The 13,490-nt window shown below is 49.9% G+C and overlaps 1 protein-coding gene across 1 annotated transcript; it reads right to left on the bottom strand.

Annotated features, from left to right (window-relative positions):
* Positions 1 to 5,000: 5,000 nt before the first annotated feature.
* LOC112952716 (pepsin A-like) lies at positions 5,001 to 11,071 on the bottom strand. Its single transcript, XM_026045619.1, has 9 exons — positions 11,016 to 11,071; positions 10,130 to 10,283; positions 9,570 to 9,687; positions 8,780 to 8,898; positions 7,798 to 7,997; positions 7,190 to 7,303; positions 6,604 to 6,748; positions 6,216 to 6,314; positions 5,001 to 5,415 (listed from the first exon to the last, which is right to left on the bottom strand). The coding sequence occupies exons 1-9, from the start codon at positions 11,069 to 11,071 to the stop codon at positions 5,263 to 5,265; spliced, it is 1,158 nt and encodes a 385-aa protein (XP_025901404.1). The 3' UTR covers positions 5,001 to 5,262.
* Between the last annotated feature and the right edge of the window lie 2,419 nt (positions 11,072 to 13,490).

Raw genomic sequence — 13,490 nt, 5'->3', positions numbered from 1 at the left:
AGTGTGATGGTGGGCGCCCTGAGCTGCTAGGGGACACCCACGCACAGGTCACTGAACCAGGCCCCCGGCTTTGGTAGGAACTGGAGCTGTGAGTGACCATTACACTGCAATAAGCCCGTGGGTTCATACAAGGACTGACCGCCTAACTCCAGGAGTCAAATTTTCACAGTCAGGAGTCAAATTTTCTTAATTTTGCAGCAACATTCAAYGGGCAAACACAGCCATTGCCTCCCCTGTTTTATCTATTACAGATACCAGCTTTATTTTACCATAAAACAAGCATGTTGCAGGACACTTACTCCCCGAGGTTTCTAACCTTGTTCTCTGTTAGCAGACTGGATGCTGCATGGGGAGGTCAAGGTGCCTTACCGAGATACGCTCTGCGACCACAACTCTGCCAAGGTGCTGTCTATCCACAAAGAGGGATGATGGTTACCATAAGGACTGGGTTGGCTCTCTTCCCTCAAGTACTGGCTTCAGTCCAGCTCTGAATAATGAGAATTGAAGCTAAATGATAAAATGCATCGGGGCAAATGAAGTGAATAAGAACCCGGAAGGCTCTGACRGGATAGAATAAAGGGGATAAAAAAAAMCCCTCCTTTTCCTGGGCTATAGGGGAAGTTTTACAATGGCTTCACCTTAACTCCTGGGTTTGGAAAGGAGAAGATCTTGGCTGACCTGCAAAACAGAAAGTGACAGTTTGGATCTGGCAACAAGTGATAACATCAAAACCCAGCACGGAGCCCATGCGTCATGTTAGCTGGTGGCCTCGCGCCGCCAAGCCACGTGCCTGTGTCCTACCCTTACTCATAAACTACAGAGAAAATCGCTGATTAGACAACAACATTTACTTTGCTTTTGGGTCTATTACACTCCGGGCTCTGTGTAAGTACGGCAACATATCTTGATGAATATTAGCTATGATAAGGAACAGCCCTAGCAAAGGATCGGTTTTGGAGCAAACATGTCCTTGCTACATTAAAATGTTTATTCACAGAAGTTAATCAGATCGGAGCCTAGGCAGACATGCAGCTGGGCTGATAAACYGCCTTAGCCACCTGACCCCCTTCAGTGGGGGTCTTTACATTCACCCAGGGGAAATTCTCTTTCTTTTCCCCAGCATACRGGATGTTGTCCGCACGCAGAGGAAGGGATTCGTTCTGCTGGGCAAAAGCTCTTCCACTGCAATGGACAGAATAAGCAAAGAGGGTTTTAGTGCTCTTTCTGCTCCGCGCTTGCAGCTGGGGCGGGCAAGCAGGGATTTGCCCAGTGTCCTGGACACACAAGTGTGGCAAACCCTGATTGTATATAGGGCACATCCACAGCCCTGATTTACCCATTTTCCTGGCTCTTCTCTCTTTACCTTGTGTTGAGGGAAGCACCAACAAATGAAGATGTATGAGGTCTTTGACAAAGGCTTCTCACACCTAGGTGCTGCTGGAAGGAAAGGGTTGTGGTACGTGCAGAGCAGGGCTGCTTGCTGCTCCTTATATCGCTGCAAGATGCTGTGTAACCAAAGCAGCGCTGACAAGTGCATAAGCTTTCCACTGGGCACCCTCGGGGGGCTTGTCCAAGAACAAGTAGCTTCAGAGAGCTGCCCCAGGAGCAGTTCCTGTGCCTGGAATAACAGGGGAAGCCATAAGATTGCCTAACAGTTATTCAGCCTTGCTCCTGTGCAGTCTAGCCTTGCTGGGGATACGCAGCGRTGAGGTGAAGGACACCAAGTTCTCCCTTATGAGGTGGGGAACAATACCAACCAAGGTAAGGAACAGACCAGCGAAAGGATCCAGAAGCAGGTAGGCTTGTCCTTGCCACATTGCATATCATAATGTTTCCATTACTGCTGGTTTATCTCGCAGCTCCCGTGTAGAGCTTTGGAACTGGTCTAGGGAAAGGTGAGATGTCTTGATAGCCTCCAGGTGTTTGTGGTGAAATATGCATTTTGGCGGAGTTTATTTTCCATTTCCTGTTCCAGGCTTCTCAAAAAGYGGTGGGGGAGTAGCAAACAGATCAGATATAAGGAGAAAGATCTAAATAACTTGGCACCACAAATCCTTCGGTCTTCAGCTCTAGCTGCTTTGTCCTGCTGTATAGTTCAAGAGGCACGTATGTCCTGGGTTTTGATATGTGGCATTTAAGAGTGTCCTTAAGTAAGTAACAGTCCTACATTTAGTCTTACAGCGTGATCTGTGCTTTAAATTCTTCATCTGCTCAGTTGAGTTTCCAGGGATCCTCCACCGCAGAGCTACAGCAGATATTGAGCAAGGGATCTGTGCTTTGGTAGGTTCAGCAAGAGAAAATATTGATGCTTGTATCTGTTTTCATCCTTTTATTTATTTCACTTGTATCTATGAAAAGGAAAATGCTTGGGATCATGGGGACTGATGTGCAAAACCTTCCAGTTTTCAGACCCAGTGGGGGCAATGTGGTTCCATGTGAGATCAATAGCTGCTACATAGGCCTCCACCCTGGATTGTCCGAGAGCAGGGCTTCATATTGCAAATTAATGAGAAAGAGGCACAAAGAGTGCCACTCCCTGGGCAAAAAGACCAAATAGCAACTTGGTTGAGAGACCAAGTGTTAGGGAGAGACCAAGGAGAGACCAAGTGTTAGGAAATGTTAGGGAAATGTTACCTGTGACATTAAGCTTCTTTAATTGTTGCCTCTCTGAAACCTTTCTCAAGAGAAATCAGGGGGTTGTGCTGTTTTCCCCTCAGCTTTCTGTACATCAGTAAACATGTCACGCCACGACCTCTGTCAGCGGAGGCAATGGCCCTTGTAAAGACTATGACAAGCAGGCAGGCACCACTGCTCCGAGTACCAAGTGGCATTTTCTTGGAAAGGCTTCAAACATCCTTTGAACAGCCGACGTTTGGGAGCTGAACATAGATTTCTGGCGTGCTCGTGCAGGTCTCTCTCACTTCTGTTACTTCAAGCAGTTTGCAGCTGCTCCTTGATGGCTACTGAAAGCACAGTAAACATTACTAGCTTACTAGGAAACCTTACTAGCTTACTAGGAAACCTTACTAGCTTTCCTATAACTAGGAACTAACGATATGTACACGGTCAGCTCTGCAGTCTGCCCTCGTTCAGGCTTGATTTGTATGACACAGATTCCTGGGAAGTTCTGCCTCTGTTCCACCACATTTCTGTTCAGGCAGTGCCCCCATCTCTCTCTCAGCATGGGGCTTAGTATAATAATAGCTCAAACATTGTTACTAAAGAAAAAAACACGGGATTTTCTCCATTTTGGGGAGAGAGATTTGCTCAGATGTTTGTTTCACAAAACGCGTGTGCTCCGGCCCATGTGATGTAATGCTGAGATACACCCAAATGTGTTTCTGCACTTGTATTTCAAGTGCTAAATTCCAATTTTGCAGCCAAAAGTTAATGAATCGTGCTTCACTGATCAGCGCTGGAATTTGCTGTCACCTGGCAGTTTCATCTGGTCTTCTCTGTTTTTGGTGGAAAGCCAATCTTGCAAGGCCCCCTTTCCTGAGAAAGGGCTGCTGTTGAAAAACTGTCATGAAATACAGTGTTCGAGCCTGCGCATCACCAGCAAACTGAAAGCTTTTTAGACTAATTTTCTACAAAGGGAAATTTTGAAGACTAAGGATTGATCTGCATTYCTCCTCTGCTTTTTGCGGTATTTGCATTTTGAATGAAGGGATATCGGGTTTATTTCTCCACTGCCTTTGTTTCTCGTGCACAYGAAAAGTCACCTTTTCAGATCTTGTAAACTGGAATTCAGTTTTAAGCTACTTTAAGTAAACAGGTCTTCAAAGATTTTTTTTTTTAATCACGCTCAGATATAAAATTGCTCAGGAAAGCGTTCACCTGCGAGCAGAATCCAGGAGGCTCCCTCAGCCCTTGCTTACACAACAGCCTTGTTTCCACGTGAACAGTCAGAGCTGGGTGATCACTTTGAACAGAGGCAGAAAGCCCCAAGTTCCAGATGTGCAGCTCAGCAAAAAGAACACATTCAGGAACGAAACCCCCTTCACAGTGACCAGAATTGCTTCTGTCAAAGCTCCACAGTATGCAGCAAAAAAAGAAACTCAACATTTTGGACTCTAGGCATGTTTTTTTCCTGGCCCGTAGGTAGCAGTGTTTCCTGAGTGTCAGAAAACTTGCCTTATGTTCCTTACGTTAGGAATTTAGTCTCCTGAACAACTTTTCAGAGGCTGAGAGCAGCTCTAGAGCATTGCACAGGTGCTGGTGACTACAAGTCTGTTGTAACAACAGTTGAACGCCTAGTCCTTTTTCTTCTTTTACTTATTTTGCTGTGCCATAAAGTTATGTCCTGTGTTTATATGCTGATGATATACGGCCTCTAGGTGTTTATATAAAATACTCTCATCTAAAATACTCTCTAAAATACCCTCATCTAAACACTCAGCTTTTATCCCAAATTCGGCCTTGGCCTTTACTGTACCGTGAAACAAAGACCTGAAGCAATTTTGAAAGCTTTCTTTTATTCATATTGCAGGCCCATTATTGCATAAAAATGTTGCTGAAACAGAATTACACATGCAAAGTCACAAAGCCACTGAGAATCACAATTTCCTTTTTTTTTTTCTTTTCCAGCAACAAATCACTTGTCAAAATAAGGGAAGTGTTTGACTCAGTTTTTGAGTTTTAGCTCCTTCTATTTCAACAGACGCCAACACTGTGAGCCAATGAAAGAATGTTTGTGTTCAGAAAGTCATTGATTTTTGATAGATCATTGCACAAAGAAGGAAGGAGCAACTGAATTAAACGTGAGAAACCCCTCAGAACAGATGTCAAGCAKCACTAAGAAAGCTAAGAACAGGAGAAATGTGCTAAGGCTGAAAGGAATCAGCTTCAGAGTGCAAAATGACTTTCGAATAGAAGATGCTTTTGCTTAGATCAAACCTGCAGAGTAACTCACGAGATTTTYCTTTGATTGATATGGAAGAGAAGCAGCATGGTCTGGCAAGAAATACCCAAGCAGGCTGGGATTTGCTCTGCAAGCAGCCTCCACTCGCACGAGGGTGCCAGAGAGCAGCGTGACTTCCAGTTGAGGYGCTGTCGTAAGGGCAGCTTGTGCAGCAGTCACGTGGAGCAAGCAGGGAGGGTCTGAAGGTTTTGGAAATAACACAGGAACCTTTGTCGCAAGTCCAAGACTGTTTGGATGTGGTCAAGAAGGAGCACACAACCCCACGGGGCGACTATCTCATATTTAAATGTAACAGAGGCTCCAGAGACGCACACACCAATCGTGCTGGGCTATCACCGCGTTCATGGCACACGGGCCAGGCCCACTTGGTTGTTGGCTCTGTCAAAAACACTGTAGTACTGGCAGAGGAAGATTTCACCGAGGATCCAGAGCTCTTCAGACTGGGCAGGGAAGAAAGAGCCTTCCAAACCACTCCTGCAATGGCCTTGGCGCACCTGCAAATTCTTCGTGTGAACATTCAGCTTAAATTCCAGYGATTAATCTGAGCTCCTTTATCCGGAAGCACTGCAAGATTACTCTTCACGTGCATTAAAATCTTTAATATCTATCYTTATGAATGCATGAAAATGGCCCAGGGCTTGGCCACCTTGAAACACGTGTGTCCACTACAGGGAAGTCTGAACAGCCACTTGCCAGCCACCTGCTCAGGGCAGTGTGTGTTGGCCAGACAACAGTTGGAGCACTCACCTGGCACAGCCCTTCAATCTGGTGGGCTAATTCCTAAGGGAAGGATTTTGCTGTTAGTCCGGCTGCGGGCTTTCTCTTTGCCCTTCTTCAGCTGCAAAGTGCTCGTGGCTCATGCTAAACGCAAGCTGCCTCTAGAGTCAAGGGTTCTTTTCCTCCRAAGAGCTCATTTTTGGCATTCACCCCCCAGTACATGCACATTGCAATGTGATGGCTTCACGTAACCTCCTGCTAAATAGGCTGAATATCCCCGTTCCACTGAATTTCCCTTTCCTGGTGACAGCCACCGAAATGTCTACCTCTCTTTCCCTGGTTCTTTTCAGTTAGGCTCCCCTCAGTTTGGGCTATTGCTTTTGGAGGTCCTTGGGGAGATCCTGAGGTCCCTTGTTTTGCCTTGAAGGCAAAAATAGTTTGACCATCTCTCTCTTTTGTCCTTCCAGYTTTGTGCTATGAGATGGGAGAGGGAAGCAAGCCGTGCAAACAGTGTGGTGGCTTCTGGTACCAGTCCTCCAAAACAGCACCCAAGGTCGCTTTCTGGGCAGGCACTCACCTGCTGAATGTAAGCCTTGGCAGGTAAGGGGAACTTGATACCATTGATGACAAAGACAATGTCAGGCAAGTGGTTCCTGGCCCTGCAGTTGACCACAAACTGAAAGGGAAAAGGGAATGCGCAGGGGTCAAAAACAGCCACACTTCAAACAACCTTTCCAGAGGATATCATGCAAACAAAGGCAAGGTGCATTTATTACACGAGGTGGCCAATAATTTTTACACAGTGGGGTATTTTCAGGGAATGAATGTGGCAGCTTCCGATCTGAAAGAAGCTTTTTTTTTTTTGGCTCAGACACCTAGGGGAGACTTGGGAATCTGCTCCGTTTAGAGTGGGATCTGTGCAGTGCCCAGCTCAGCCCCTACCCAGCCCTCCTCGGTGCTCTCACCTGGCCACTGGAGTCCTCGCTGACACCGATGTGGTCGTGGATGGCAATGATGGAACCGAGGGGCCCAGTCAGCAGAGAGGTCCCGGTGTCGATCACAGCCTGGCAGCCCCTCGGGCACGCAACGACCCGGCCTTTCATGATAATCCTAGAAAATGAAGTCCCAGGAAACTCTGGTCTTGTTAGAGCTCACTAGCTACCTCARTCCCAAGGGGAATCTTTAGTGATGGTCAGAAGGGGAAATTTCACCTGGCTGCCAAAGGTTTATCTATTGTTCCTCAAGCCCGCTGCAAATGCATCCGTACGAGGTGCTAAGTTCCAGCTGGTGCAGATATTCCTACAGATGGGTTGCTCTGTGGAGGTGAGCACACCACAGCAAGCTCCTCTCGTGGAGAAGTTGGCAACTGCTCTCCCAGCCTCTCACCTCATAAGCCCTCTGCCTACGTTTTGCGCGAGGTGTTTGCAGGGCTTCTCGCATGTCTCTATATCGTGCATTTTTAAGTTAAACTTCCTTTGTTTSCTCTAGATATCTTGCTTATGCCTCTCTGCCCCAAAAGCTTCAAGTTGTACAGAGAAGAGCACAACTTACCTGTCTATAGAGATTTGCCAGTAAGTTTCAGAAGACAGAGGGATCCAGTGGAGTTTCCCGGAGAAGCAGGAATAATCAATGCCTCCAAACGTCACAAAACTCTTGTTTTTCTCACTACAGGAGACGGAGAGGACAGCAGAAAGATCTTGAGTGGTTGGTTTAAGCATTTATCACAATTACATAAAACGCTGGAAAAAGACTACAAGTGGGGAACTCCAGGGTAACTCAGAGCTGCATTTTTTCTCACATGGTCCTAAGATTGCTGTCATCTATTTCAAGAAACGGAATCGATGGTGGTGGAATCAGTGCTGCTCTAAGGTGAAACCAGCTTACGTTTCCCACAATGCTTGAACTCCATAAACCTGATTCGTCCCATGATTCTCCCTGATTCTCACATTTTCCAAGTGTGCCTTTTATGCCACTGGTCATCATGCTCCCCCAAAATGTGCGGCTTGCGACTACACTTRAACATCTCCCATTCTTCACCCAAGGGCTGCCTGCAGTTTGGGAATTCTGACGGACACCTCCCTGGGAACAACTGCTGAGAGATAGGCCACACGAGTATGTGCGTTGTTAGAGGCCAAGGGGATCTTCCAGTCTCAACTTACAAGCTAAGGCAGAAAGAGAAGAGGGCCAGAGAYACCACGTGGTGCTTCATCATGTTGTCAAAGACAGGGGCGGCTGTGGGCGCAGCGATGGTGGGGAAGGCCAGGCCCAGAATACCATCGAAAGGTGCATAGTAGAAGAAGGCGCCAGGCTCACTCTCACTCAGGCCTATGGTCTGGTTGCTCACTTGGATGCTTCCAACCTTGTTAGAGAAACGGAGGAAATGAGTCATACTGCATTCTGGAAAAAAAAAAGGGGGGAGAAAAATAGTATCCTTTCCTACTAAAGGGAGTGGGAAATCCTTGGGAGTATTTCAGAAGTCTGYGACCTTCCCTGTGCCTCACGCGAGCTCAGCACGGGGCTGGGCAGAGCACGAAGCACAAAGCTCYGTGATATCCCACCTCTGCAAGGATCGCTGCTGAGGAGAGGGCAGGGGCACAGACCCTGCCTAGAGCAAGTGGCTGGGGGCCCTGCTTGCCACGGGGCTACACTTGAGGGCAGAGGAAGGCTGGAGACTCTTTTCGTTCTGCTCGGCAGCAGAGGGCACCAAACAACACAGAGAATCTCTGCCTGTTCTCCARAAGCAGATTAAAGTTAACGGAATGRGTGYGTTGGGACACTTYGGGTGCASGTTAGTCTATTACTGATGGGTTACGGTCGATGTTGAGCAAAATCCCGAGAGGCTTTACGCTTATGTTCAACTTGCAGTGCAAGAAAATAGGAGGTTTTAATGCCTGTTGTTTTAATTTCAGTTGAATAATGCTCGATTTGACTCCCTCCACATAAAAGGGGGTATTGTCAGGTGGRCAGATAGGAAGTAACTGTGATGATTGCAGTTGGAGACGTAGCACAGCTCCGGAGAAGAACCAGGCTTTGTTGATTCCTCCATCCATGGAAAAATTTTCCCAGATCTGAGCTGCCTTTACACTCCCTCCTCCTTTCCAGCTTCCACTCCAGGTAGCAGGACCTCATCATTTGACTCACGTGCACGGTTTCATTGGCCAGGAATCCACTCATGCTGCCAGTGCCATAGGAGATAGAGACAGGCTGGTGGAGGGCTCTGTAGGTGGAAGACTTCCGGGGATTGAAGCGGTTGTGGGTGACTACAAACRCAGAAGATACGCATGGTCAGAACCTGGACACTCCATGGAGACAAAGGTCAAGGCTTGGGGGCTGCTGCAGCTGGCAGGACTGCTGTATTTATGGAATATTTTATGCTTTGCTATGGCCCAAGACTGGCAGCAATTCCCAAGTGAACACATGGTGTCTATGTGTGTCTGAGATGAACTGGAGGTAGCTCCTTTAGAATTCTTGTAGCTCACCAGGTGATGCACATAGGGGGACAGAGACCTCCACAAGCTGATTAGAATCTAGGATGGGCCTCATTCCTCTCTCTGGGCAATGGACACAGGTGCCAGAGGGAAGGAGCTCTTCTACTCCCYCTGAACATGGCACGGAGAGCCCGTTTCCACTCCAGACCGCCAGGACCCAGTGCTGTGTGTGGTGGCCACACCAAACCGTCCATCCCGCAGCATTCGGGCAGAGCCAGGCCTCAGGCTGTATCCAAAATGGGAACAGATGCTCTGGTGTCCTGCCTCCTCCTCACTGCACTSTTTAGGCCCTGTCTCAGGGGCCTCTCTGCCACCAACACCATGAACTGCCCTCCCAGACACCGGGAAAGCAGCGTGGCCAGAGCAGTTTCCTCTCCAGAAACAGCTCCGGGCACAGCCGGTGGCAACCTCCTCGCCAGCAGCGTGTGAAGACCGGCACTTACGGCAGGCCTTGCTGGCACATGTCACCGAGGGCACCCACAGGTAGGAGGAGCCGGTGTCGAAGAGCACGAGGAACTCCTGAGGTGGGGAGCCGATGGAGATGGAGCCGAAAAACTCAATCTGTCAACGGGAAACGGGAAGGTTTCAAAGGAGCAGCCACGTGGAGGGAGATGGAAAGGCCTCTGCAGAGGAGCTTCTCCCATCACTTTTCATGAGCTGCACACCCGGAGCTTGGGTTCTGCCCACGGGACAAGCAGCAGGTAGAAAGGGATTTGGGAGAAGCAGACTGTAGCCTCCACAAAGCAGCAAGGGAGAAATGGAAGCAGAAGATGTGCCAGGTGGAAGCACGGAGAGAACTGTGTTGTTTCCCCGTGTTTCACAACACAGGGGTTTCACAATCAGTTGTCTGGGAGGAAACATTCACGATAAAAAATGAGATAAGAAGTTTTAGTTTTAAGGAGAAAAATAACTAAAGCATCCTCTCTTTGTTTTTAGAGACTGCTGTTGGGACCCCTGTTTTTTCCCTGAAGTAGGCAGGGAAATTCCCTTCCTTCACACTTACATCCATGTACTTTTTCAGGGGGTCCGTGATGATCTTGACAGGAGGTTTGAGGTGCTTGGAGCCCACATTTGAAGGGGATTTTTTGGGGAATTCCTCCAGCAACTCCAGTTCCTCCAGACTGGTCCTCAGCGACTTTGATCTCTTCAGCTGGACCCTAAGCAGCAAGAGGTGTGACACAGATAAATGAACAGCAAACGARGAAGCTGGGCTCGGGTTTAACGAAGCCCATGTACACCCCCACGCTGATATCACTGTAAGGTCCTTTACCATAGACCTCACCGGATACGTGGATTTAGGTGCTCCAATTCTGCTCGGAAGCGAGTGGATTTGAAACACCTATCGCCTTGTATCCTTCTGAAATTCTACCTCCAAAAGTGTCTATTATGATGAAGCACCCAGCACGCTGTACATTGGCCACAGGCACATCCCAAGACTTTTGTGCAGAGTCCCATCCATGGAGAAGGAAGGGACGGCGAGAGCCAGCTCAGGGTCTTGTCCATGTTCACAGGAGGGCCAATGTCACCTCACTGTAAAAAAGGTGTCTTAGGCACCTGCAAAAGCTCAGCACACATAACAAACTCGTTCTGGGCATGGTTTGCTGGCCTATTTGAGACAGGTATTGAAGAATATTTGTGCCTCTCTGCGGAAAAAATAGGGCCTGCAAGTCTGACTGGTAAGTGTTAATCCAGCACTTGAATTGCTAGACCCTTTCCCAGTTACTTGTACTGCTGTGGAAAAAAAATAGCAGGGAATTTTCTTTCCTGACCTGCTATAATGTGGAAGAGAAAGGAAGAAACCAAGCAGTGTCCATAGCCTCGGAGCATCCCGCTCCCTGTGGCCACAAGGCAGCGGTCCCACCTGCAGCAACGAGCTCCCCAAAACTCACCTCACCAGGCACTGCGAGAGCCCCACCAGCAAGCTCAGGAGCAGGGGCAGCTGCATCATGTGTCTTTATGCCCAAGAAAAGACAGGAAAAAGGAACGGTGCCTATAGAGCAACGCCTTATTGCTGCTGTTTGCTCACACGTAAGGTTTCTGTAGCTCCATAGCAACCCTGATAAGGAATGCAGGCTTTTCCACCAAATATCCTAAAGGAAGTATTTGGGGGGGRAAAAAGAAAAAACAAAAATCCTTTCTCCCTTTGGCAGGGTATTTTCCAACGGAGAGAGTGTTATGGGGCAGGACTTGCTTAAAACTTGCTTAACTTGCTTAAAACRAAGCACTTGAAGTGATTTTAATTAACAGTGGAGAAGAGGAAATAGAGTCACTGGTTACCATTAGGCTTGCGTAGTATCTGGGAATACTCACCCCTGGCTCACCCTGGAGAAAGGAGGAAGCAAGGACACAGCTAAGGAACCTGCTCACTCGACGGGGCCACTTCTGCTGAGAAAGCGGGATAGAAAACGTCCCGTTCTTCTGGCCACACAGCAAGTGACACTTCCTAGATCCTCGGGATGAAGAGCAAGCCCTGTGTGGGAGCAGATGGGCCTGCAATAAAAAGGAAAGGGCTTTGGAGACTATCTCCAAATTATATAATACAGACCGATGGCCGCTTGCCTAGAAGTCTAAACAAGGTCTGTAAGAGACCAGACAACAAYGTTTACTTTGCATTTAACTTCAGCATGTGGGATAAACAGGACTGCACGGGAATTGTCAGGCTTTGTGTGTCCTGGGACAACAATGAGCAAGATCAGGGAGAACCTCGTCAAACAGATGTGGTGCCCTGGCCTAGCGTTTAGGACAATTTATCTGCTCCCAGATTTTGATGTGTTTAAGCTTAACGGGCTGAGTCTGCGGTGCGGGGAGGGAAACCCTTACTGAGATGCATCAACACCTCCTCTTAGTCATTACAGATGAAAGAAATTCATTTTCCAATCCTTGTTCCATGTCTTTCCTGTCTCTTCCTTAAAGACAACTTTCYTAAATGTCTCCTTCATAAAAGGCAGACTTTGGGGTCGACAGTTCTGACGTCCCACAGAGATACTCCTTAGCATGTGGGAGCAGCACTGATTAACCCCCACTATGTCCAAACCCATTCCACGCACTCCTTCACTGCGAAGAGCAAATTCGCACGCAAGTTCGTAGGCCCTTCTGCTCAATCCTTCAGTGWAAATCGTGAAGGAGAAGCGTCCCAGCCTCCCGGTCCGGTCCATTCCGCGTCTCCGTGCCTCACAGGGGCACTCGGGGGGCATTTCGCTTTGGTTTTTTTGTTCCACCTGAAATACTGTTGTTTCTGACACGTTGCAGGAGTTTTTGAGGCCAACACTGGTATTTGAGGCCACAGCTAAGCAGCCTGTATTTATGAYAGCACTTCCACGAGGCTTTTCCCTCTCTATCCGTGTCTGCTATGCCTTTATTCCGTGCTACCTCTCCGTGCTCATCCCTTTAGCTGCCAAGGAGGTTTTATTTTCATTTCCCCTCCTCCTAGGCCTGGGCTTCCTAGGAACAGCGGGAACGAAGGTTCCCTGCAACGGCAATCACTTGGAAGCACTGGACTGGGAAGACCTGCAGAGAGCAATGCCGCTTCAGAGCGGATCTCCTTGCTCCCAGGCCTCCTTCCTAGGCGGCAAGGGGAACAGGAGGCTTTGGGAGAGGGAAAGCGGCCCGGGCGAAGCTTGGCGCCGCCATGAGCGGCGCGGCCCGCGCACACAAAATGGCGGCGGCTCCCGCCTCCCCCCTCCCCCCCGCCCCAGGGTGGGACGTACCATCCCCGTCCCCCCGCGGGGGGGGGGGAGCCGCCACCGCCCGCCCTCCCCCCTCCGCCGGCGCGCCGTGGGGCCGCCCACTTCCGCTGCCGGCCCGGAAGGCGGAAGCGGGCGGCGGCGGGAGGGGCGCGCGGGGGTGAGTCCCACCGGCGGGGCGGGGGCTGCCGGTTCCGTTCCCCCCCCCCCGCTCCCTCCCCCGCCCTTCCCGCTCCGAGTCTCGCGAGAAGCAGGCGGGGGTCGCGCGCGCGCCACACCCTCCCCCCTCCGCGCGGCCCGCGCGCGGCAGCCGCCCCCACCCGCAACGGCCGCAACGGTCGTAACGGCCGTAACGGCCGCAGCGTCGCCGCGCCGGCCTCGGAGAGCGTCCCCCCCGGCCCGCCGCTCGCGGGGCCCCGGCGGGACGGCGGCGCCGGGGACATGTCGCACGCGCACGGGAGCTAGCAGCGCCGGCGGCCGCTGCCCGCTCGGTACGTGGCCCTCGCCTCGGCTCCTCCGCCCCGCCGCCGGCGTTCTCGCGTGTTTTAGTTGTACTGAGCTGTATCACACGCCACAGCTTCGTTACGCGCCGTGATGCGAGCGTCTGACGCGCGGTGAATGTCGCGAAGCAGAAGGCGTTGGGAGTAACACCGTGCACTTGACGAGTGCACGGTGCGGTGG

The sequence above is a fragment of the Nothoprocta perdicaria genome, unplaced genomic scaffold (assembly GCF_003342845.1).
Source record: "Nothoprocta perdicaria isolate Ctin4 unplaced genomic scaffold, notPer1 scaffold_405, whole genome shotgun sequence".
Lineage (NCBI taxonomy): Eukaryota > Metazoa > Chordata > Aves > Tinamiformes > Tinamidae > Nothoprocta > Nothoprocta perdicaria.
The sequence above is the reverse complement of the archived record's forward strand: the minus strand, read 5'-3'. Positions and strand labels throughout refer to the sequence as shown.